General features: G+C 39.1%; 2 protein-coding genes across 2 annotated transcripts; both read left to right on the top strand.

Annotated features, from left to right (window-relative positions):
- Positions 1 to 3,444: 3,444 nt before the first annotated feature.
- pmela (premelanosome protein a) lies at positions 3,445 to 13,741 on the top strand. Its single transcript, XM_067587649.1, has 12 exons — positions 3,445 to 6,304; positions 7,457 to 7,552; positions 7,651 to 7,797; positions 8,047 to 8,181; positions 9,112 to 9,273; positions 9,384 to 9,668; positions 9,774 to 10,622; positions 10,721 to 10,891; positions 10,998 to 11,100; positions 11,792 to 11,997; positions 12,080 to 12,170; positions 13,143 to 13,741. The coding sequence occupies exons 1-12, from the start codon at positions 6,244 to 6,246 to the stop codon at positions 13,294 to 13,296; spliced, it is 2,460 nt and encodes an 819-aa protein (XP_067443750.1). The 5' UTR covers positions 3,445 to 6,243; the 3' UTR covers positions 13,297 to 13,741.
- Positions 13,742 to 19,348: 5,607 nt separating this feature from the next.
- prph (peripherin) lies at positions 19,349 to 26,087 on the top strand. The gene is made up of 9 exons (XM_067587648.1): positions 19,349 to 20,066; positions 21,802 to 21,862; positions 22,795 to 22,890; positions 23,784 to 23,948; positions 24,032 to 24,157; positions 24,245 to 24,465; positions 24,899 to 24,951; positions 25,090 to 25,163; positions 25,307 to 26,087. Exons 1-9 carry the CDS (start codon positions 19,519 to 19,521, stop codon positions 25,376 to 25,378), a joined length of 1,416 nt encoding a protein of 471 aa, XP_067443749.1. The 5' UTR covers positions 19,349 to 19,518; the 3' UTR covers positions 25,379 to 26,087.
- Positions 26,088 to 26,090: the final 3 nt, after the last annotated feature.

Genomic DNA, 26,090 nt, shown 5'->3' with positions numbered 1-26,090 from the left:
TACGTATATATTATATATAAACAAAAGTGCACACACACACACACACACACACACACACACACACACACACACACACACACACATACATATATATATATATATATATATATATATATATATGGGTTTTTTTTTACTTTACTGTTTTTACTGTTTGTCTATTTTGTATTTCCTGTTACAAGACTTTATACTAAGACATTAGAGTGATGGAATGGAATATGTTATGATAAATAAAATTAAATAAAGAAAGTAAAGTTTCAATAAAAGAACAAAACAAAAAAACCCAACAAAAATCAAGAGTTTTGTTTCAATTTAATAAACTACAAGAACAAGCACAAACTGTACTGTACTACAAACATTTTTAAAAGTACATATAATATAATGTGCAGAAAAATAGGAATTCATTTCTTGAATAGATTTTTAAGAAGCAGCATGTAGGCTTTAGTGGCATCTAGCGGTGAGGTTGCAGTTTGCAACCAACTGCATACTGCACGGCCGCTCTAGAGGGTTTGCCCGTTCTGGGCAAACATGGCGGTGCAACATGGCGGGCTCTGTAGAAGAGGACCCACTCCTATGATATAAAGGGCTCATTCTAAGGTAACGAAAACACAACAATTCTTATTTTCATGTGATTAATACTTATGAATATTATATTCCATTTCTGCCAAGTCTGTTCCGCTAGATGCTACTAAATTCTACACACTGTAGGGCTGCAACTAACAATTAATCTGCTGAATATTTTTTTTGATTAATTGCTTAGTTGTTTTGTCTATAAAATGTCAGAAAATTGTGAAAAAAGACATTAAGTTTACTACCACAGCAGACAAACAAACACATCAAATTCTTATTTGAGAAGCTGGAACCAGCTGGAACAGTTTTGGCATTTTCTGCTTAAAAATTCACTAAAACGATTATATGATTATCAAAATAATTGGCAAATAATTTTCTGTCGAGCGACTAAATGATTAATTGATTAATCATTGCAGCTCTAAACAAAATACAAGTCTTCGTCTTTACTAATATTTTCAAATACAAGATAAAAATGTTCAATATGGCCTCTGAAAGGTAGTATTGTTCTCTTCATTTTAGTAACAACTGACAATAAAGATTTAAAACTGTACAGCGCTATATACAAAAAAAAAATCAAGTTGACACAAAATACAACACAAAAAATAAGTAACATAGTATAAAAAATGGTTTATTCAGCTTCATACATCATTTTGGTCACACAATCACTGGACATCTACATAGCATATCAAGTTGTTTTTTAAAAGCTGAACAAGAGCTTTACAATACAAATACAAATAAAACATGATTTAAAGAATGGCCATTTTGTTTCATTTTCAAGTTTTTCATACACAAATAATCTAGCCTGGTATCATGTTGATAAATGTCAAATTAATGCAGAGGAGTGTTCCTCCATCATTTCACACACAACGTCCTGCAGGAGAGATGGACAACTGCTCCCTCTAATGGCAGCAAGTGTAGTTGTGTAATCTGTCACTAGTCTATAGATTCAGGATTCAAGAGATTGCAAGAAAGGCAACATTGAGGGCAGTGAAATTTGGCTTCTTCAAGCTCTAGTTCCAATTAGAGTATATATTGAATATTTACATTTTTTTTAAAAAGGTGTGAGAGAGAGAGAGAGAGAGAGAGAGAGAGAGAGAGAGAGAGAGAGATTAATTAAAATATATACAAATATACTACTACAGAGCTGCGGTTCCCAGCCTGTTTCTGTCATAACTTTCTGTCAAGCCGAAAAAATCTCATTAACTCTTGTTTCATTATTGTTCCTAAATAAAGCTTTATAGACCATTTTCACAGCAGACATTCTGACTTGTGAAAGAAGGAAAAGCACAAGTGGAACTAATGACATTAATTATGGCTCCCGTCCAGCAATTACTGCAATGCAGCAATTAATTATGTTACCGGTTACACCTGTATTTGATACAGCATCTCCCCCCCCCAGAGGCAAGATTATCCAGTCAGGGGGCCCTGGGAGCTGCTGGTCCTCTATTAATACTCTGCCCTCCAAACAAACGGAGGTCATTGCTGTCATACTGTACACATCTTAACTAATAAGCCACCAGAACACAGTTTTAATGTTCCTGCAGTTCTGTCGGGTCTGATAAGCGACCCATGTCATTATTTTCAGAACATCTGACTTTAAAAAAAACAGTGAAAACACAAACAGGAGGAGGATCACATCTCTGCAACCTCTCATCAGGACTGCATTTGTGTGCACTGACTGATGACACCTCACTGATTATCCTGTGGGAGCAGTTACACCTTTATGATTCCTATAAATCTATTAGGGTTAGGGTTTCTCTTCTACATATATGGAGTTTGGTGGCATTAGCAAACTTTCAGCATAACTCCACCCAACTTTAACCTGTCAGTCAGTCTAATCTACCTGAATAAGTGAAAACAACTGTGTGGTCGGACTGTGAAGAGGCTTTAAATGTCATTTATGGTCCAATATGACATTTTGACATGTTTCAGTAAGAAAAGCACAACTGTAAATAAATGAATAATGGCTGAATTCAGTTTAGCCACTTCAGTTTCAGGGTGCTGGTTGTGTGCATGCGGGCTCACCGTCAAACATACTGAAATACAATGGAAACATCGTTGATGTTATTAGAAACATCTATGCTTTTCCCACGATACAAATATACTACTACAGAGCTGGTTTATATTTCAGATTCAATGAAAATGAATCTGAAATATAAACCAGGATGAGGCATTTCTGTTACTGTATGAAGAAACTGCCTCTGTTGGTCTTTCTAGACATGGAAACATTCATACCAACGCTGCACATGATCAAAGCCCAGAGGCCTGACACGTCTCCACCCAACAGATTTATATGTGAAGTGACGTCTCAGGCCTTCACAAAGAAGTTATTTCATAGATATTATTATATATACAGTATGTGAGTTAAAGGCTATTGGCTATAGTTTTTATCCCATACATAGCTATATTGTCAGTGTGTACTGGTTTCTATGAGCATTATGTATATATATATATATATATACATTTATATATTTTATCTTGTTTAGGGTTGTAGGGGGCTGGAAACTTTCCCTATATCTCTTGGATATTAGTCCACATCAAAAAGTGCCTGAGTGCCATTAAGCAAAACGGTTGGTGTCTGTGTTAATCAGGAAATCTAATGACCAATAAACAGAAGCAATTAGGGTCACTGCCAAAAAATGAGGGAAGTTCGATTCAGCCTTGGTTTTGTAGTCTGTAAATGCACTGAATGACTTTTATGCTTTTTTCATGAACTGATGTGACTGTCTGGTCTGATCACGTATTGAGCTTTCACAAACCAGATGTCCTTATTGATCTGGCTTTTTGTCAATTTTAAAACACAACAGTGCTTTTCTGTGAGTTAGTGCGTGAAAAGGGAAAGCTGGTGTGTGTGTGTGTGTGTGTGTGTGTGTGACTGCAGGTGGGGGAAGGGCTCAATGTTTGTGTGAGTTTATATCTAAGCTTCTCCTTTCTATGAATTCCCATTACTTTTCACACATTGTGCTTTTTGAGCAAAAAGTTCCAGGAATGATGAAACCAGAGGAACTAAAGTCAGGAACTATAATATTTTTAGGCAATTCTACAAGCTAAAAACTAGATTAATGTTTGCTTTATTAATATAATCAATAATTTAGACTTGCTGTGAACAAAACTACCAGATTCCTGAACTGTGAATCTGTGCAACATATTGTTAAATCCATCTGTAATTATTCCTGGAAAGGAAACAGTTGTGAATTTCCCATGTTTTCCATCACATCTCCTTTCTGAAATACAACTCTATAAATTCATGTTAATGCCAGAAATTCTCAGGCAGGAACAATGTTGTTAAAATACTATATACAGTGGAGACTAAAGAAGCTAATGGTTGACTATTTGTGGTATGTGAAGTCAGGTGCTCTGTGGGAAGGATTTATTTCCTCCTGAACTCCGCTGTGAGCACATGAGGGGTCACATGTAGTGCAGCCTGAGCAGTCTCATAGGCATGAGACATCATCTCTGGGAAAACCACCAACACTCTGATCCACTAACAGAAATCCTGATGAATCTACATTCAGAGTGAACATATTTTTTTATTTTCTAGTACAATATAATTACTCAATAATCTATATAAATTTATATGTATATGAAGTTATTATTTATTTTGTTTTAATTACTTTTAGCTCACAGTTTGCCAAAATGTAATGGTGATGCTTTATTTTACAGTCCTCGATGATATCGATTATATGAAAAAACAGGAAAAAAAGTGTGAAGTTGGTTTTTTATCATATTTGTGTTGTTTATTTGCAAAAATCCTTAGTAATTGACTACTGACAATTCTTTAACTGACAGAAAATACTTTTCATTGTGTAGTTTATGTCACACTACATATTAGCATATTAAATTGTATCTTAAAAACTCTATAATGAGCAGATTTCTCCTTTCCTACCAAATGACATAAACTTTCAAAGAAAGGAAGAATTTTAGAAAATTAAGAACTACATATGAATCCAAATATAAACAGACTGAACCAACTTTCCCCCAATTTTCCTTATTTGTACCAAATTGCATGAAAACGTTTTGCTAAATGACCTGAAAGTTGACCGATATATACTGAACCTCCAGATTACAAAGAATATTTCCAGGAAATTAAGAGGCTTGTAATAATAATGTGTTACCATAGTAACATACAGTACAGATGTAGCTGCATGTAAGAACCAAACAAAAAATGAAATGTAAAAATAAAAAAGAGAAAAATAAAAACTATCATGAACCCATCCACTAACTTTATATTTTGCCCTTTAAGAAAAAAAAAAAAAACTTTCTTCAGAATCATTTCTATAGTGCACTTTTTTTTTATTTGTAATGTATTAACTGGTGAATAGTGCATTAGAGTGAACTTCCTAACCAACGACACTCAGTCCAGCTTCTTTTGAAGCAACTTCTTTCATACATGTGTAACATTTTATACCAATACTATGAGTCTAACATCGCTCTCGTTTATTGTATGTGTATTGAGGGGTGTGTTGCCTTCTGGTTTTTATATTACAAATGAAAATGTTGCTTTTCTGTTTTCCAGCTTTGTAGAGCATAGTGTTCAGAATAACATGAATAATTAATTGCGATCTATCACCGATATCTTGTTTCAGGTTTTATTGATCTTATTTGCCTTGTGTTACCAGAAAATTCTACATTTGGGATGATTTTTCTCTTGGATCACATTCGACTAGATGCGACTGAGTATAAACACGCAAGAGGAAAATAAATGTGGAAACTGATTTATATTTAATGATGTGACACCTTCTGAGTGGAAATGTTTTTTTAGTTACTTCCAGAATCAATCATCTCGGTCCTCTAAATGCATCCTGGTTCTCCTCTGAATTAAACTTTTGGACTATGAAGGAGGATCGGTCTCATCAACTGAGTCTGTGTGCTGCTGTCAGCACAGATTCTTAGAGCTGCTGAAGCCTGAGGTGGACAGCAGGATACGGAGGAATGGCTGAGCAAATAAAAGGATGCTATTGATTTGCCGTCCACACACTCATCTTGTGACGCCCATGCACACATAGCTGTAAGGTCATACGTCAGAAACAGGCATGACTTTGCTCACGGATCTCACCACTCGCCATTCTAAAGCAGGCACAACATTTACACTGTGCAGAAAACACACATTGATTTCCCAATAAAGAGAATATTATGCTGTGAGTGTCTGCTACTTTATCTTCATTTGAATTATTTATATTAACTTTCGCCATCAGTTAGGAACCTTTTTTTCTGCTTAAGTTACTGTAAAAGGGTTTAAAAGAGTTCTGCATTGGAAATATTGCATTTGTGTTGTGTTTGTTTTTGTAGCATCAAAAAACTTTTTTGTCCATCACAAAGCAATGGAAATCTGTCTGTGATGTCGCTCACATACAGTACACATCCAGTAAAAACACTTTTGTTTTGTTTTTTTTGGGGGGGGGATTTGATAAAAATGGAGCAGCTATGAGTGATAATAACAATACACAACAAAAGTTAACAAAACAGTACTCACATCTGTTCTTCACCAAAGGGGGCGGTGCCGGTTTACATGATGTCAGAGGTGAGAGGAAAATTTATGGTAATTCAGGTCCGAGGCCCTCTTATAGTGAGTGAGGAGACATTTCTTAAGTCTCTCTGGGAGTTGTGTTGGGGTTCAGGACTGCCGGGTGAGGATCAGGGATCAGAGAACAGAGAAGGACGACAACCACTTACAGGATGAGGACTCTGACACTGCTGCTGGTGGTGGTTTTGGCTTTTATATCTGCCACTGCGGGAAGTGAGTACACCTGAAATTATAGATATTAAAATTTAGCCAGAGATGTGGTTTCATGTTTTTTTTTTTCCTTTTGTGGAAGTTTACTAACTACAGGTGAATTCTCTCTAATAAGACAATGGTAGGTTAATGTCCTCAGTTCTTTTGCACTGAAAAAAGTCATTTATTATTATTATTTGATAGTATTTTGCTTACTTTCAAGGATTTTCAAGAGTTTCTCTCTTCACGCGTCCCATTTTAAGATAATGACGCCTTAAACTAAGATACACTGCAAAAAGATTTCTCATTTGTTTAAGAAAAAGTCTGGATATGAGTCTAAACTATTAGTTAAGATGGATGTTTATATTGTTGTGTGTTGCTAAATCCAGCAATTTGAGTTGAGAGCTTTGTGAAAGTGATTAATTCGTGATTACTGTGACTAAAGCCAATCAACACATTCCTGCCTCCCATTAACCGCAAGTGTCTTTCTGAATCTGTGAAGTAGTGATTCTTTGTTTGAACTACAAATTGAACAGCAAATTGGTTAATCTATCATTTTACGCCTGTGTCATGGTAACACACTTCACATTCTGTTAAGGAGAGGGAAGATGTGTAAACTTTTACACACCAATTCCACGTCATTACAGCATTTCCTATGCCAATTTGCATTCATGAGGCTAAAGCACAAATATTGTGCAAGGTGTGTTAACTCTACTATTATTCATTATGTTCTTATTATGTGAGGGTATTTTAAGCAAAAGCATTTTAAAATGATCCCCCAGTCAGTTTCACACACTCACACAGCGTCTGGGATCCCTCATTCCTCTAGCTGGGATTACTGATGCTGCTGCTCAGCTGATAGTCACATGAAAGGGATTGAGGGGGATTGCAGATCGTGTGACTGCCACCGCCAAGAACCCCGACACACCTCACCCTCCTCAACACCAAAAACACTGGGCCTGCTCTCATTTACATAAACATCTCTATCATTATGTTGAAATAGCTCAATTAAACACTTTTAACAGGATTTTTAAAGACAGAAAAGCTTCTAAAAAGTCACCATGTTTTGTTGCTTCACTGTTAACTCTCTTTTTGGTTGTTGAAGATACTCAGAAGAACAATATGAGCTGCAGGATGTCGTTTCTTTTCCTGAAGAGTTTGTAATCTTTCTTCCAGAAAATAGAAGTCAGTTCACTCGTTACCGCTCATGGAACTCACGGATGTATCCTGTGTGGAAAGATGGAGATGCAAGATTCAGAAACTGTTGGTCTGGTGAGGTTCTTTCTTTTCTTCTGTGCAAGATGTGTAACTCATTTTCTTTTCCAATCTATGTAATAAATATGTAAAATTGTCTGTGATGTTATTTTCAGGTGGTGAAGTAACCTTTGATCTTAAGAATGATGCACCAACACTGACTGGAGCGAGAGCAACCTTCAATATTAATCTCAATTTCCCACCAAACCAGACAGTGCTCGCTGATGGGCAGGTGGTCTGGGCACGTAACTGCACCATCGATGGTGAGTTAACTTTTCTGTTAATAGCACTGACTCTGTGAAGGAGGAGGCATCACATCTGACTTTTCATAAATGCACAAAACCCCAGGAAATAACAAGCAGCTATGAATGGATAATTGATCATTTTATCACAGATGTGTCTATAAAATTATCTTCACTCAAGCAATTTCACCTCTGATGCCTCATCTTAATATACAGTGTTACTAGTTATATTATCATGTTATATATATCTATGTTGGTCTTCTTTCTCAGGACAACAGTATCAGGAGGGTCAGGCTGTGTATCCAGATCAAGACACTCAGTCGACTGGAGTTTTTCCTGACGGCACACCGTTCACCAGGAGCCAGAACAAGAAACCTCACTACGTGTTTGTGTGGAAGACATGGGGTAAAGATATACCATTTTGAAATATGTCTGGTTGAAACCTGGGCTGCTCCATACTTGAGAATGATGTGAATGAATGCTGTGTTGTTGCATTGTGCTTCACTTGAAGTTACATTATCACAGAAAAACTCACAGAAAAATTAAACCACCCAAGAAGAGCCAAAGAACTGAGCATAAAAGAGCTGTGGAAGTATCAAGAGGAAGTTTTTCCTCCAGCCAGTGAAGTTAAAGTTTAACATTTGCCCCAGGCCGTATTACAAACAAAGACTTTTTAGTAATCTTCTTGTCTGTGGTGAAGATGATCTGTGATTATTTTATATTTGGCACGAAAAATCATTACTACCTTTAACACCTTAAGACACTCACAAGACACACTGTTACTGGAAATACATTTTAATGTATTAATGGTTTTAATTGTGCTGTTAACTCTAACCTTGTGAGTCGTTTTATTAGCACAATGGCCTCAGTTTACTATTTTTTATTTTAGATCATCAGGATGGATAAAACCTGGCCAAAGGGAGTAATTACCCCGGGGCCTCAGACCCTCAGGGGACCCTGAGGCCCCATATACATGTTTCTCAATTGGTCTGTGGTAATTTAATTAACTGCTAATTTGTTTGGGCCTTTAGGTTGATCCTGCATTAGTACTTGTCCTGTCTGGCTTTAGGGCCCTCTGTCAAGATTTACACGATGCTTATTCCTAATTGAATAGTTTTCAACCAAATTACCACAAATTGGTCGTCAATAGTCAATTTGCTACGTAGAAGCCAACCAACATGTTCCTCTCTCTAATTAGAAAATTAGAAATTACACTTTATTCTATTACAGCTTCTCAGCAAATTATGATCACAATCTTGTGTATGAAAGTAACATCTGTATCTCCAAATTTATAACCACTCAACTCTAAATAATCACGTTGTTTCTGTATTTAAGGGCGTTACTGGCAAGTGGCAGATGGACCATCCTCCTCACTCACCATTGGTACAGACAACATCCCCCTGGGCTCCTACAACATGGAGGTTGTCATCTATCACTGCCGTGGTAAAGACAGATTCATCCCCCTTGGCTACGCCTCCACAATCTTCTCCATCACAGGTGACCCATCAAATGATTTATAAGCTCTAAATTACACCATCTAATTACAATATTTGCATTATTTAACAAGCCTCATTATAACATCTGTACATCTTCTGTTCCATCATCAGACCAAGTCCCTTTCACTGTATCACTCAGTCAAGTCAATGACATAAACCAGGACGACACAAACTTCATCCAGAACCGAGCCATCGCTTTTAGCGTCAACCTCCATGATCCCAGCCAGTACCTCAGTACCTCCGATATCAGCTTCAGCTGGGACTTTGGTGACAACACGGGAACTCTGATCTCCAGGGAGCGCACTGTCACACACACATACCTTGCAGTTGGGACCTTCAAACCTCAGGTGGTTCTGATGGCGAGTATCCCCAATGGCTGCGGAAACCCCACTGCTGGTAGGAGTTTAAACAAATTATTCTTTTTGATCTTTTATACATCTTTTCTGTTTAATGTCATTGTTGAATGATGTTTTGCTCAGTTATTTTACACTTTCCTTTCAGTGGTCCCTGTTGATGCCTCTGCTGCCCCAGTTGTAGTTGTGATGGCCTCCACCCCTGCAGCTGTCCCAGCAGCACCAGCTGAGGGAGGAGATGCGATTGCTCTGGATGTGCCTGCCTCTGACGCCACTCCACTCGCTGCCTCTGTGCAGCCAGCTGAGGCCGCCGTAAACGCAGATGACGGAGAAGCAGTTGTTGATACAGACACAGAGGTGGTGGAGGTTGCCTCAGTAGCACCTGCAGGAGTTGATGCAGCTGTTGTTCCAGCAGAACAAGATCCCGCCAACACTGTCGCTCCTGCAGCAGAAGTAGATGCTGCTGTAGAGGAGACAGATGCCGCTGCAGGAGAGGTGGCCACCGCTGCCCCTGTCGCACCTGCAGCCGAAGAGGCGGCAGATGCTGACACAGCTGCTGCAGATGAAACTGCAGTGGTTGCAGATGCAGCTGAAGAAAATGTGCCTGTGATTGACGCTGCTGCTGCTTCAGCTGCCCCTGTTGCTGAAGGAGAAGAAACTGCAGTTGACGGAGGAGCCACGGTCCTTCCAGAGGTCGCTGACACTGTTACTGTTGCTCCTGTGGCAGAAGTAGCTGAGGAGCAAGAAACTGCTGTTGTGGCTGCTGATGTTGAAGTTGATGCTGCTGCTGATGTTGAAGCTGCTGCTGCTGCTGCTGCTGATGTTGCTGCAGAGGTTGTCCAAGCTGAAACAGAGGCCCCTGCTGATAACGCTGTAGCTCCTGCTGCCACTGAGAGCACAACTGTAGAAGAGGCAGCACCAGCCGAAGCTGCAGTTGCTACCGAGACAGAAACACTAGAAACAGAGAATGAGGTTGCAGCTACTGAGGTTCCTGCAGGTCAGTATTTTCTGTGAACTCAAATAATTACACACTATGAATGAATGAATGAAAGAATCAAAAAAAAAAACTTGTCTTGTGATCATTTATTTTTCAAGAGCAACCAGCCGGTGATGAGACAGTTCCAGCTGAAGGTGAAGTTCAAGCAGAAGTGGAAACAGATACGGCACAGGTTGCTCTTGTTGTGGCTAAGAGACAAGCACCAGAGCTGACAGCTGACTGCATGGTCTACCGTTATGGCTCCCTCGCCACCTCTGTAGATGTTGTCCGTAAGTCAACGCGGTTTTGTTATCATGGAATTTTGTCTGCAGTTCATTATAGTTTGATAGAAACAGTGTGATTTAATGGCTCTTGCTCTCTCTTTCAACCCTGCAGAGGGTATTGAAAGTGTAGAGATTGTACAGGTGTCCAATGTTGTGTCGATGGCGACAGAGCTGAATCAGAATGCTGTGGATGTCACCATTAGCTGTCAAGGAAGGTGAGTAGTAACATCCATCAAGTAATTAGACAAACAAGTTGAAAGGTACGATTGTGGTTGTTAATATAACTCAGTCTGGAAGTACACAACTCATATAATCTGCATTCAATCTTTACACGAATCACTAAAAATTTTCATGAGGTTGCACTGTAACTATCTGAAAAATGCAGGAATTTCTGTCAAGTTGCTGGACTAAAACTTGGAACACACATTATACAAACTATTGTTGATCTGTTAAAAACCAAGTTTTATCTTGGTTTGTTGGACTATTGACACAAAAACAGTAGAGTAAGATAGATGCAACCGATTTTTGTTTTCAACCCATGAAGTTGTCATCTCTGTCTCTCTTATTATCATAATTAACCTGGTACACAGATACAAAAAACAGCATATCAATGCAAATGCCACATTATGAGGAACACCTGCATGTTAACAGTAAAAAACTCCAAAATGGAAATAAAGAGCCTTTGACCTAATATATAAAGCACACAAACAAGGTCACAAGGTTCATTTAGGTGTAGAGATTTGGACTCGTCCAGCTGTTCATATTAACTAATAACATCACTTTGTAATCTTCGAGTTAGTCTAAATAGAAACCGTGTCATGTAATTGTGTGTTATGTTTAGTACAAAAAAATACATATCCACTTACAATTATTCTCCTTGTCATGATTGTTCTCTCCTTGCTTCAGTCTGCCAAGTGAGGTCTGCACAGTCATTTCGGATGCAGACTGCATCACGCCAGTTGAAACAGTCTGTAATGCAGCTTCACCTTCTCCAGACTGTCAAATCATCCTCCGTCAGTTCTTCAATGACTCTGGAGTGTTTTGCATGAATGTCTCTCTGACCAATGATGTCAGTCTTGCTGTGGCAAGTGCTAGAGTCAGTGTAACATTAGGTGGGTGAAAGAAACATTTATTACATTTATTATTATCTGTATGCTATTTTGTTCTCATTTGCATGATGTGCTTCAATTGCAGCCTCCGGAGGTTCCCCAGCTGGAACTGCCGCTACAGTGCTGGGTGTTATGGTTCTTGCCTGCGTCGTCTGTTGTATCGGTTTGATGTACAGGTGAGTGCCTGATTTACGACATTTTAAAAGGCCAAAAACAACTGAAAGCAAAATTATGAAAACCACTGAAAATTGTGATGAAAGTAAGCATAAATGAAATAAAGTTGCTAGCAGAATGTGCCACTATTATGGTTAACCCTTCATCGTGCAAAATAGTTTCTTTGACTGGCATGTCATATGTTTCCTTTACACATTTCTTTTACCATTATCCCTAAGCATCAGTATTTTCTCCTTCATATTTTGACCCCTGAAGTCCTTTAAGCACAGCTGTAAATAATATTATTAATGGTGGCTCTGTTCCATTTTAGTGTGTCAGTAAGCCATGTAAGTGCCAGTGAGCCAGCATGAACGATATCAAAAAAGATTTAATTTAAGTTTAATCAGTGGCACATAATGTACATATGCAGTATTAGGAAGAGTAAGGGCCCACTGATTGATCCCTGTGGAACACCCCAAATGACCTGATCAGAAAAATACAAAAAATATACATATATATACATACATTTATTGGCAACCTCTCTACAAATCTTACCTTCCCAAAGTCCAAACCAATGCTAGCTCAGCTAACGGTGCCACGAAAGACACAAACAAAAAAAATATCTTAATAAAACCTGGGATATGGGAAACATGTTTATTCAGTTTCTTGTCAAGAGTTAAGATAATTACCGTACAAAGTATACAAATTGTACGCTAAATATGAAGCCACAACCAGGAGACATTAGATTAGCTTAGCACAAAGACTGGATACTGGAAAACAGCTAGCCTAGCTGTGTCCAAAGTTTGAAAATCTGCCTTCCAGTACCTCTAAACATCACCCTAACCCTAACCCTTTCTCTCTTGATTTTTGGCCTTTAATTAATGCCATATAAACTCATACAAGTTTTAAGGAGAAATTTTTGTATTCAATTTAGTGTCATGAATTCATGAGTGAAATCTTGTCACTTTTCTCACTTGTTTCATGTTTTTAAACAGACGATTCAAGCAGTACCAGCCACTAAGAGAAGACCATGCCGACATTAATGGCGGAAGCTCGGCAGTAACATCGGTGCCTTTGTTGTTGTGGAACTTGCTGAGCCGACAGTCACCAGGAGAAAGCCGTCCACTGCTTCAGGGGAGGATTGTGTGAACATCATCATCAGCTCATGCACTCTACAACAATATCCACTAACATATCGGCTTTTTACACATAATACTCTAACTGTATATTGTAACTCCCAGTCAATGTATTAAACCAGAACCAATTATGTGAACCAAGTTATGTGAACCAGCCCTGTGTACAACAACATAAATAGAAATAGAAAGGATTCAGGTGTGTAATAAAAATGTTGAAACATTTTTAGAGAAAAGTGATATTTATTTTGACCTACAGTATTTTGTATTAATTGTCACTAATAGTTTATAGAAGCCATAACTTATTCTGTTATTTGTGGCCTACTTATACCAAACCAATTGGCAAATTAACGTTAACTGATTTAAGTTCAATTTACTTACAATGTAATTTAAATCACGTACATCACAGAACATTATTGTGTTTGTTACCCTAAAATAAATAAAATGGAACTTTATCATCATCATGTGTTTCTTTTTCCACATATATTTCATTTTCATGTGAAATTCACTTCATGTCCTCAACAGTTGCCCAGCTGCCAAAGAATACTGAAGTTTTCAATACATCACAAAATTACAATGAGCCACAGATTAGTTTGAGATGCAGAATACATTTAAACAAAACACCAGTACAGTACATAACATTCAGAAATTATGTCCTACACACAGGTGTGGAGGAGGTATTCAGATGCTTTACTTTAAGTTAAAGTAGAGCAACTCTGCAATATAAAAATGTCCCATTACAAGTAATAGTCCTGCAATGAAAATATAATTTAATAGGTACTACGTAAGTATTATTAGCAAAATGTACTTTAAGTATCATGTAAAAGTATTCATAATGCAGAAAAATGCTTTTATATACAGTATAAAATGATTGCATTAATTAATGCATTACTGTAGCAGTAGTTGGTCAAGGTGGAGCTAATTTTAAATATTTTATATGCTGCTGGGTAGTTTCATCTCTAACACTGCATCATGTTTTATAAACTTCTCATGTTTTTTTTCAGAATCGGAAAAAATCTGAATCTGTAAATTAACTAGTGACTTAAAATCAGAATCTGTAAATTAACTGGTGACTGAAGTCGAGTAAAAAGATTTTCTGCCGAAATGTAGTGGAGTAGAAGTATTGATTGGCATGAAATGTAAATATTCAAGTACAAGTATCTCATATTTGTAGAATACTTCTGTGAATGTATTTAGTTACCTTCCACCCCTGTACAGAATACACAGTATAACTACAGGAGACCATAACTTTATAAAATATGTATGACTATATCATGAACAATTCTGATGAGGCAGCAGAGACGTGGTCAGGAAGTGGTGTGGCTATAGGACATACTGTAGCTGTGTGTGCTGCAGGAATATTACCATCATGTTCTGCTTTCTGCTCAATTAAAATGCTTGATGTTGCAGGTTGTCTTCATACACTGAGCCGGTGAAGAGCTGCTGGTGGTAACATGTGCATTGTATGACACACTGCAGTGCAGGAAAAGAGGCTGACGTCACTGCAGCAAAAATCTTTAATGAAAGAAGCTATGGCGTGGCCTACATGGCAAGAACAAAGATGCGGAGTGATGGGGAAGTAAAGGAATAAGTGGTTCTTGATAAAATGGTTAGCGTGCATAAATCAAATTCCAGCAAATTTCATTTCATTCAGTTCATAAAAGCTGTTGCATTATGTCCCAATATTTGGTTTTACTGATTTTAAAATTTGGTCTGTTGTATTCCTATACAAGTAGGTCTCTATGCAGTAAAATATACATACATACATACTGTTCAGCTTTTCTCATCAAAGCCTCTTGGGATTTCAGTTTGTATTGGCATGTATTATGCATGCATGCAATACTCTACAATGTCCTCTCTCACTGCCTCTCTCTTTACTTACATACATATTCCAGATGAATATCCTCCTACACTGCAGAGCTCCATTACACTAATTACCAAACACAGTCGTTAATCATTCTTGGCTGTTCACTTGTCTCTTGGTCACATGTACCAAGTGCCGTTTGGCCATCTTTGTTCACTCGTAATGTGCTCTGCAGCTGGGACAGGACCCAACAGGCCATCATTTTTCACAGATGATCTCAAGCTTGGCCTTGACAGCCCTGGATCTTCAACTTCAATAGGTCACAACATCCTCACCACTTGTCCCAGTCGAAGCAAACCACAATTACTGGCTGGAGTGTCACAAAGCCCCAAGCAAAGGTTGGAGAGGTACTGTACTGGTTTCTGTTTATCAAAGTACAAGACCAGATTTCCAACTTTTGACTCAACTCTGGGCTTTGATCTGGGAGATGAGTGCTCGGCTGGTGAGGTGACACCAGCCTAGCAGCCTCACAGCTCTGATTAATTTTACCTACCCCTTGTTGTTCAGCACTCCCTAGCAACAGATCTTAAAAGAGATGCAGTTTCCTTCATCTGTCCTCCATACTGCGCAAATCACGTTATACTCTGGGGATCTAGCAATCAGCCTCGCTGCAGCCTACAATCAGCATATATATTCATGCTGTGACCTTTTGCCAATGCTGGCAGACTGTTTTCATACAAAAGTGAAACTATTGGTCAGGGTGTCCCAGTTGTCAAATGGTTAAGACATATTCCTCATAACCACAATGTCCTCATTTTGATTAATTGAATCATACTCCTCTTTCACCCTTAATTTCCTGTCTATCTTTATACTCTCAGCTATCACATAAAAGAAACTAAGTTACCCACACTATGTTAAATTAAAGCCACTATTTAAAGCTGCACATAACCTGAATTTAAAGGGGACCTATTATCCTTTTTGAGGTTTTCTGTTATTTATATACTGTTATGATGTCAAATATCTATGTTAAATGTGGTCAAAGTCCCAAAACTTGAGGTTAACGTATGTAGAAATGTTCCCTGCAAGTCAAAAGCCAGGGGTTCAACCTGCCCTGAACACTTAGTTTGCAATGTTTTTTTCTATCTTGCTGACGAATTGATGTCAGATTGTCGTGCATACCCATAAATGGCCATCCACTGGTTGCTAAGGTTTGTGCTGAGGTGGTCTGGCTCAAACATGTACGGACGTATTTGAGAGTGTTGACATTTCAAGTCAAGAACGAGAAAAATAAGTGAAATCCTACCACTATAGTTTGAAGTCAGCTGTGACACAGCTTCTGGAAGCTAACCAATCAGGGCTCATCAGGAGGGGTCTTTAAAGAGACAAGAGCTAAAACAGCCTGCTTCAAACAGACACTGAAGTGAGGGGCTGCATAAAAGGGCCAGTATAAGATGAATAAGGATTTTTTTGAACTGTGAATCATGCAACAACCACCATCTTTTCATAGCTGACATGCACAGATAAGCTGTAAAAACAGATAATTTGAAAAAAGTTGGCTTTAGACATAATCCAGAGTTTTACAGAATTGTCCAATACTAACGTTCTTGTCTGGCAATAGGGTTGGGATGCTACCACTATGAGTCGTCAAAGTCAGGGCATTTTCACATCCTACACACAGAGGCTGTAAACGTAGCTATAAACGCAGTTCCCTCTGCAGCAATGCTCTGTGCTGTTGTCACTGCAGATCGCTGTTGAGGACACATTTAATCAGATTTCCTATCAGAGGCCACACCCAATATGAACATGAACATGAACATAGGAAGATATGATGGCTCTCACCCGTCCATAATGAAATGAAAACGGAATATAATTATACCCTTATTTTCCCATAAGACTAGGATATCGAAATACCTATTTAGATTTGAAACATAACACACATACTCTAAGTTCAATGTGTGGTAATAGGAGTGGATATTCTAGCTTAATTCTGTCAGAGAAGCATGATTGAATTTATGGCCCCTGTGGGATTTCTCTGAGAAGGATCAATCGCTAATGGTAACATCTGGCAGAAGGTTAGTATTACTGACACAGTCGAGTCCAAAATCATTAAGTTGTATGTTTTTTGCATGTGTGTGTGTGTTTCTGACATACATGCCCTTTTTAAAGTGCAGTACTACAGATGGTCTTACCACTGATAAGAAATTCCTGAAAGAGAGGCCATATGTGCAGGTTGGAGCGGGATCTGGAAAAAGAATAGGAAGTGAGATGAGCTCTGAGCAGAGAGAGTGAGACAGAGAGTGAGACAGATGGGGAGAGAGGGAGAGGAGAGAGTTACTGACCATAAAGCAGGTTGATTAGATTACAGGGCCACGACTAACATGGGCCATTTATTACACACAGAAAGCCAGGCCTCAGCAGCAGCAGTCATGCAGACCTACAGTAGAAGTAGGAAAATCAAGTGTGTAAGTGTGTGTTTTTATGAATGGCAGATAAAAAAGAGATAACTATATCACTTTTTACTACAGTGTGCTCCAGATGCTCTCTTAGGAAGAGGAAAGTTAAATTTAATCAGAAACAGTGCTGAGTATTGATTGATCTGTAACACAGAGTGTGAGGTGTGTCTGGAAGAGAAAAAAAAACATGGCAAAAAATATTTTATTTGGTTGTGGATTATAGTAGATATAAGAGAGCATAAATAGACAAGAGGTACCAAACATCACTGGGGACACAAAGGGAAGAAAGTGACACACCCAGTCAGCACTGAGCATGCCCAGAATTACGTCAACTTTATGCTGGATTGGTAGCCTGTCTACAGACCTCAATTAAAATGACTATAGTCCTTACACACACAAATGCACACACAGTCTGTAGAGAGATAACTTTTACCTGTGATGTCCAGCTATTGTACATCAACAGTTATCTGAAAATATTTAACCTTTTTATCGCACTGAATAGTGTTAATGTACTTTTCTGCTTGCTTGCCATGTCATCCTGAGTTATAACTTGATGCTATCATCAGTGCCTAGTTTAGTAATGCAAAACTGACATCACAACAGATATCATAGCTTTCAAGGGGCGAGTTCATGTACATCTTTGTTTATCAGTCTTGCAAATAGGATTCAAACATCTCTACAGAAATATAAACTAATTAATACACTGCTGATGGTTTTATAACAGTCTTGTTTACCTCCTGTTGTAGCAACTTCAAGTGATTTCAGAAAAAGTCTTGGGGTAAGTGAGAGAAAAATTATTAAACTTTACTTTGGAGCAAAAGACATTATGTTCTGGGCTAAAAGTGCTGAATAACGAATACTGACTAGCTAAAAGAGCATCATTATCAAGCACTGACTGTGCTCAGTTGGCTATAATATGCTGCAAGAGCTAATTAAATAATTGCTTTAAAAGTTACATGAAACACCAAACTATTAGAAATTTGATGATATCCTCCTAACCTTATAATAATTTGTGCTGGTTAAGCCACTGAGTCCCTGAAACGGCTATATCTATATTCACTATTCTTCAACCTGTGCCATCTGAGTTCAGATGGTTCAGACTCTGGACAACTTTGCTGTTGCATCACCAGCACCAAAAACCCATTGCCCCCCAGAAATCCTGACAGTTATTTCACAACCTGTACTCTAGCCGGGATTACAGGATATAGTGCATTTCAAAAGGATAGAATAACTGCAGAGTCATGGCTCTGCCCCAGACACCCAGGATATCAATAAAGTATTCCATTACTGTAAAAGGAGAGAGAGACAGAGAGCAGTGAGGGAGCGAGACAAATGGAGGGGAAAAAGAATCAAAATCAATTTATCCACGTGATCCAATTTAAGCTTCAATTTCGCATTTTCTTATAGAAGAATCGGTAACAGAATCCTGGACACATTTGTTAGTAATGTTACTCTTGCCTGCATTACAAGTGCAGGCAGTAAAAGACGATGTGAAGGAACAACTTTGAGAAACAACAATCAAAACTAAGACTCAATAAGCGAGCACCCGTGTAAAGTGTCAAACATAAATCAGAGACGCGGGGAGGGGTGGGCATGAGCAGACATCTTTAGTTGTCAAAGCAGCAATGTGGAAGTCAGTCTGGCCTCCTGCCAAGTGCTCTGGTTAAAAGGGTGGAGCTGTCGAGACAGAGAGCAAGACAGAGCGCCGGTGAAAGCACAGAGAGGCAGGGTCTATATCTGAAGGGTAGGGAGTGGCTAAAGCTTATATGCTGAAGAGTGATTGAGAAAGGAAGGGTTTATGTGGGTGGGGTGAGGAAAAACGAGGGAGGGGGAGGTGTGAGGATGATGGGATAGCAAGCCTGTGAGTATAAAACCCCCAGCCTCTTCAGTCTGATGTCCTGTTGCTTGACGAGCATCTCCAAGCTTCTCCATCTTTCCAGCTCTTGAGAGAACAGCGGCAGAGAACAGAACTAAACCAACCATGAGCCACACTGCAATGCATACCTCCACGTCCTATCGACGCACCTTTGGGAGCCCACACCCTATCTCCATGTCCTCTTACTCTCCTGCATTCTCTCGCATGCCCATGTCCGGGGGACGCTACATGCGTTCGGTGTCACCTGCTGTGGCATCCCGCTCCACCGTCTACCACCAACAGCGTTCCCGCTCCAGCACCCAGCCCCCTCGCCTCTCCTATGACAAGGTGGACTTCACCCTGGCTGAAGCCGTCAACCAGGAGTTCCTCACCACCCGCAGCAATGAGAAGGCCGAGCTGCAGGAGCTCAACGACCGCTTTGCCAGCTTCATCGAGAAGGTGCGCTACCTGGAGCAGCAGAATGGCGCACTGCAGCAGGAACTCACCCAGTACAAAGGCCAGCAGCAGCATGGTCAGCCCAATCGCGCCTCTGAGATCTTCCAGGAGGAGCTGAGGGAGTTGCGGCGCCAGATGGACAACATCGGCAAGGAGAGGGACCAGTACCAACTGGAGAGGGACAACCTGGCTGAGGATCTGGCCATGGTCAAGCAGAGGTTGGTACCAACATGATGACAAAAAGTGTCATGCATGAAGACATGAAGATCAATTAACTGAAGCCTGTGATATGATATGATAGGATTGAGCTAGACAGATAGATAGATAGATAGATAGATAGATAGATAGAATCAAATATTTTGAAGAATTGTTTGGCCTCATGTTGAGAACATTAAAGTACCACTTTTCAGAGAAAGATGTAAACTGTTCCATTCCATCATACTGTCACAACAAAGCCATATTGTGTTTACAACTGTTTTCTCCCCTCTTTATTCCAATATTGCCCTAATTTGGGTTTGCCAGTGATGCACTGTAAGATGAGCCATGGGTGTGGGCAACCAGTGCCAGCATGATATCCTTCACTGACGTTGTAACAATACAGAGTCCATTGTCCACTGTAAGCAGAGAGGAGGGGGAGAGTCCCTGAGCGTCTGCCACTTGAGTCCAGTAAAGATGTCGGTGTAGGGTGTGGCACTTCAAGCAGACTGGACACCACAGACACTGCCCTGCATCATGTGTATCAGCTTGTTGCAGTGTATGAGCCTATATCTTCACAGAATGTCTTGCACATTAGCAATTTAAACATAAAACAAGGTTTTATGTTTATCTGTGACAGCAAAGTGACCTGCAGAAAAATATGGCTGTGACAAATGAGTTCTTTAAATAATGCAAATGTACAGACTTTTAGAAACACACACAGAATTATGTACATGCACACAGGGAGATGAGAGGAGATAGGAGGAGGACAGACGGATGGACCAGACACAGGGTGGGGTCGACTGAGGAGCAGGGAGGGAAGAGAGAGGAAATGGGACCAGAGGAAGAGAGGTTGAATATCAGGCATGGTGAGAATAGCATCAGGAAAAATCAATGTGACTCAGTGACTCCATTAGGTGTGTTTTCAGTGTCCCTCTTTGCTGATGGGATGGTGCCAGAGACCCCATTAGGACAAAAGGCCCCCCTGTAACACCACATGAATTAAAGATGAGGAAGCAGGCTCCGCTCTGTGATGCTTTCCACATTAATCTACTTTATGTGCAGCCCGGTCATGACTTCTGTCTGACAGGACAGACCCACATCCAGACATCCAGATATCGACCCCATTACTCATAAAAGTTATCGGAGAATGAGCAAACTTATGTATCTGACATCTTTATATAATTTATGATGACTCATCCCAGTGACTCATGAATTTTAACTGAGTTTGCTGGAGCATTATGGTAAGAAGTCTTTCAGAAATTGAATATATTGTCCTTTTTCTATTTTCATTTTCACTTTTGCATTTTTGCAGGAGCAGCAATTCAACATACAGTAGATTTTATACAATTACCCTGAAATAATCTGTGCCTTATCTGTCCCTTGACTGTTTACTAGCTATATTAAATCTTCAGTCACAGCTTAAAATCTTTACAGAGATAGGAAGTGTGTGTATATTACTTTATTGAGTTTGTGTAGATGACCTTATTGAACTGTAGAGAAAAACGCTTTAGTTGAAAAGGGCAGCTGCTGATCCCACTGGGCATACTCCCAAAACCTTTTTACAGGACAATGAATTAACAAATTGATCTAGAAAGCTTTTTGCCAGCTGATGCCCTGGTGCAACCTTAGACGGCAAGTATGTTCGTGTGAAAAAACAAAAGTGTTCCTTTGTCTGTCTTCTGTAAAGAGATTCTGGGTGTCTGAAAGAGATTCCTAAATGATTTGAAATATTCTGTCTCTCTCTGTGTCATCAAGGCTGGAAGAGGAGGCCCAGAAGAGGGCAGATGCTGAGAATAACCTGGTTGCCTTCCGCAAGGTAAACACTCAGCTCTCTGGACCGTGATTACCATATTGATTACAGTGTCCTCAGGCTCGGATGGCAGGTCAAAATGAACAGCTTTGTTTCATCTCCGACACTTCCAGTGTCACCCTGGAGTGAGCAGTAATATGTCAGACCAGATTTATAAATTGTCATCAGACTATTGCAGTGGACAGATATTTTTTTTTTTCACTAAGGCACTTAATATAAATATTTTTAGAATATTTTTAGCCATGCTGGCTCTAGAGATGGAGATGTCTGTCTGTCGGTCGATCAGTCACTTCACCACTTTGGCCCAGACTGAAATATCTAAAGTACTGAAAGGATTGCCATGAAATTCTGTGCAGACACTGATGGTGCTGAGAGGATGGAGCCTAATGACTTTGGTAATCCCTTCACTTTTCATCTAGCACCATTGTCAATTATGACCAAATCACCTTTAGCTGAACTCTGACTTTTGTGCTAATTAGCAAACGTTAGCATGCTTAAAATGGTGAACATAATGAACATTAAAATAAAAAAAAACATAAAACCATAAAAATTTGGTAGTGGCTATGGCTACACAACTGGTGCAATAATTTACAAACTACTGGGACTGGTATTCTATGCTAGTAGTCCACAGACTTTTGGTCCAGACTGGTTTTCTGTGACAGTAGTTTGTTTTATTGGTACAGAGTTTACAGCATTTTATTGTTTTAACACAAACCATGATCTTTCCCTAACTGCAACCAAGTGGTTTTTGTGCATAAACCTAACCATTTTGACCCAAACCATGGGAAGGACTGTCAATTGTTTATCACCTGCTGATATGGAAATGTAATCGCAGAAGTCATATTATTTAAAAAAAAAAAAAAGACACTTATGATGAAATTTTTTGGCAGTAGATGATTCTTGCAACGTAAACTATGTTAATCTCATGTAACAATTAGGATGTGGATGATGCCACTTTGTCCCGCCTGGAGCTGGAAAGGAAGATTGAGTCTCTGATGGATGAGATTGAATTCCTAAAGAAGATCCATGATGAAGTAAGTGGTGCCACATCTGCACTTTTACCACTGTACGTGTAGAAATGGTGAAGTTCCTTTTTTCAAGAGTAATTTATAACAATCTGTTGTCTGAAGGCCTAAAGATAACCATCTAGATTTATCAAGGATGACTTGCAATACTGCTCAGTATTCATGATACAATACCATCAGATTTAATGATTGAAGACATTTGGCTTTAATTAGACCATTCCAGTGATTAGACGACAGGATGTAATTCATGTGCTTGATTAATAAAATCTTAAACTCTTTCTCTACAACTGATTTCAATTATTACACAAGTTACGTTTTCTGGGGACATTGTCTGCCTTTATTGGACAGCAAAAGTTAAGAGACAACAGGAAACGGAGGGAGAGAGAGACAGGGAATGACATGTAATCAAACCGGAGATGTTGCAATAATTTGGCATGCATCTTAACCAGTAGGCTACCAGGGCACGCCACACAAGTTAAGTTCTGTTTACTGTAGCTTAAGCGCTCTTCATACAATATATTGCAAGTAGTACCATTAATCGCAACATTAAGCTGTCGGTCACCACTAGCACTGTGACAAACTAACATATTAAGCCAGTAAGCAAGAAATATGTGTACGTTCAGACACTTTTTTTTAGAAACACAGATGGGTCTTTAGTCTGACACTGAGCTTTGCAAGGAGGAAAAGAAAATATTATTTAAGTATCATCAGCATATAATATGGATGAAAAGCTATGTTAAGTGATTACATCAACAAGAGAAAAGTAGGAGTTTCAGAACTGAACCCTGGAGGATACTGATGGTGAATGCAGGTGGTGTTTTTTTTAACATTTTTAAAACTCTTGCCAAGGTTTTGATTCAACATTTGTGTCTCTGTTTGTGTGCAAATGCTTGTATTATCAGGAAATCCAGGATGTGCAAGTGAGCGTCCAGACCCAGCACCTGAAGATGGAGGTGGACAGCACCTCCAGGCCAGACCTAACTGGTGCTCTGAGGGACATCAGGGCCCAGTATGAGACCATTGCTTTGAAGAACATGCAGGAATCTGAGGACTGGTACAAGTCCAAGGTAGGCAGACAGACAGACAGATGATCCCACTAGAAAACACAAACACATACTCATGCTGTTGTGCTTCATGTTTGTTCCTGCAGTTTGCTGATTTGACTGAGTCCGCAAAACGCAACGGTGACGCTCTGAGGCAGGCCAAGCAGGAGGCCAACGAGTCCAGGAGGCAGATTCAGTCTCTCAACTGTGAAGTTGATGCACTGAAGAACACGGTGAGGACAAACCCCACCTCTTATTTTTCTGTATTAATCTGTAACTTTACATTATACACATTAAACCTTTAATGTTATGTTTTTCAGAATGAGGCTCTGCTGAGGCAGATGCGTGAAATGGAGGACCAGTTTGGCAATGAGATTGGCAACTACCAGGATAATGTTGGCAGACTGGAGGATGAGATCCGCCACCTGAAGGAGGAGATGGCTCGCCACCTTCGGGAGTACCAGGACCTCCTCAATGTCAAAATGGCTCTGGACATTGAGATTGCCACTTATCGTAAATTGCTGGAGGGGGAGGAGAGCAGGTGAGGGAGCACATACCAAGGTCCAATTTTTGCATGAATATTTTATAGATTTCTCTCTTTTAACTTTGGACGCAAGGTGGACATTGGTGAATTAGCAATTTTTTGGGTGGAGGTCAAAGTATTTTCCTCTAAATGATCCAGTTTCCTCTTGAATTAAAAAACAAAACATGCATGACAGATGGATTTGAGACTCTAAATTGCTCATAGATATAGATATGTATCTTTGGACTCATACAAAAGGAAGGAGTAGTAAAAGTAAGAAGTTTGTAAGTGATTTTGTGTTATTAATGACTTTCTGGATGTTGACTTTTTCACCTTACAGCTGCAAAATGTTACAGCTATCTTTCTGCAACAGACACGGTTTTTAATCTATGTCCATTAAGAACTTCAGAGCAATTGTTAAACAAGTCTTAATCTTATATTCCCTGTTTAGGATTACTGTTCCCATCCTCAATATTGGCATGACAAATCACATTGGTGAGCGAGGTAAGCTATGGTTCTCTTTTGACTTCAACCACTGAAGTAAATCTTAAAAAAGTGATTCAGCAAAGAAAAAAAACTTATGTTTTGTGAAACGCAAATGTATCTCAATGTAGATGTCTCTTTTAATCTGGCTTTTCATAGAATATGAACACACTCCAGACAGTGGGACCAAGAGGACTGTTGTGATAAAGACAGTTGAGACTAGAGATGGAGAGGTAAGATTTTTTTTTTTAACAAAAATGACAAGACATAAAATAAAAATTTGTTACTGGTTTGATATTTTTTGCTGTGTGAGAAAACTGTGAGGAACATAAGAGCTATAAATTAAATTCTAATCTGAGTGTTTCTTTTCTATCAGGTGGTGAAGGAGTCCAGGAGGGAGAAGGAGACCGACTCCGGCCACACTGACAAGGATGACAAGAACGAGTAGATGAAATCTGATTAGATAATGTGAAGGCTAGTGCCATGATAAGGGAAAAAAAAAAACATTTAAAAAAAGAAAAAAATTAGAAAAAAACAACTCTGACCTATTTAGTCCTTGTTTCTGGCTAGTTGTCTTTCATTGTCTCAGTATAGGTGCGAAGATTCTCTCAGTGTAGGTGCAATGTTGAATGAATCCCTTTAGACAGTGTCACTTTGGTGCTATTAAAGCCACCTAACTTTTGCTGAACACTTTGTTTCATCTGTAGGGCTAAGCTGAACCACTTTATTAACATACCACTCGAGGCCTTGATTTACAGTGCAATCCTGTGGAATCCTTAGATGACCACATATTTGTAGCAGACTATTAAACAATAGTCTGAAATAGTTTGAGAAGTTTATGATTTTAGTCGTTTGTGTCGTAGATATGACTTACCTACAAAACTTGAGACACTGCCCTTTGTTCAACACCTTAAAAGGACAAACCGATAATAAATGAACCTATTTGCATTTGTTTTAGAAGCTTTGCTATCCTCTTACTGTTCCAGCCTCCAAATTTCCAAAGACATGAATTATTAATAAACATGCAACACAAGAGAAAATGAAAAGATGACCGTCATTGATGGAAAAGACTTACTGAATGTGCTTCGCAATGCTGTGTGTATCTGGCATGATTGATGAATGATTATGTAAGAGCAAATAAACTTAATTGGAGCAAATCT

Source organism: Thunnus thynnus, chromosome 4 (genome assembly GCF_963924715.1).
Source record: "Thunnus thynnus chromosome 4, fThuThy2.1, whole genome shotgun sequence".
In the NCBI taxonomy this organism is placed as follows: domain Eukaryota; kingdom Metazoa; phylum Chordata; class Actinopteri; order Scombriformes; family Scombridae; genus Thunnus; species Thunnus thynnus.
Note: the sequence above shows the minus strand (reverse complement) of the source record. Positions and strands in the feature narration are given on the sequence as shown.

Bases quoted from the DNA above. Each gene is read 5' to 3' on its own strand.
- prph (XM_067587648.1), top strand. From the start codon at position 19,519: ATGAGCCACACTGCAATGCATACCTCCACGTCCTATCGACGCACCTTT. The intron at 22,891-23,783 runs GTAAGTGGTGCC...TTGTATTATCAG, and splicing joins TAAAGAAGATCCATGATGAA to GAAATCCAGGATGTGCAAGT. The intron at 24,466-24,898 runs GTGAGGGAGCAC...TTCCCTGTTTAG, and splicing joins CTGGAGGGGGAGGAGAGCAG to GATTACTGTTCCCATCCTCA.
- pmela (XM_067587649.1), top strand. From the start codon at position 6,244: ATGAGGACTCTGACACTGCTGCTGGTGGTGGTTTTGGCTTTTATATCT. The intron at 6,305-7,456 runs GTGAGTACACCT...TCTTTCTTCCAG, and splicing joins TATATCTGCCACTGCGGGAA to AAAATAGAAGTCAGTTCACT. The intron at 10,892-10,997 runs GTAAGTCAACGC...TCAACCCTGCAG, and splicing joins CACCTCTGTAGATGTTGTCC to AGGGTATTGAAAGTGTAGAG.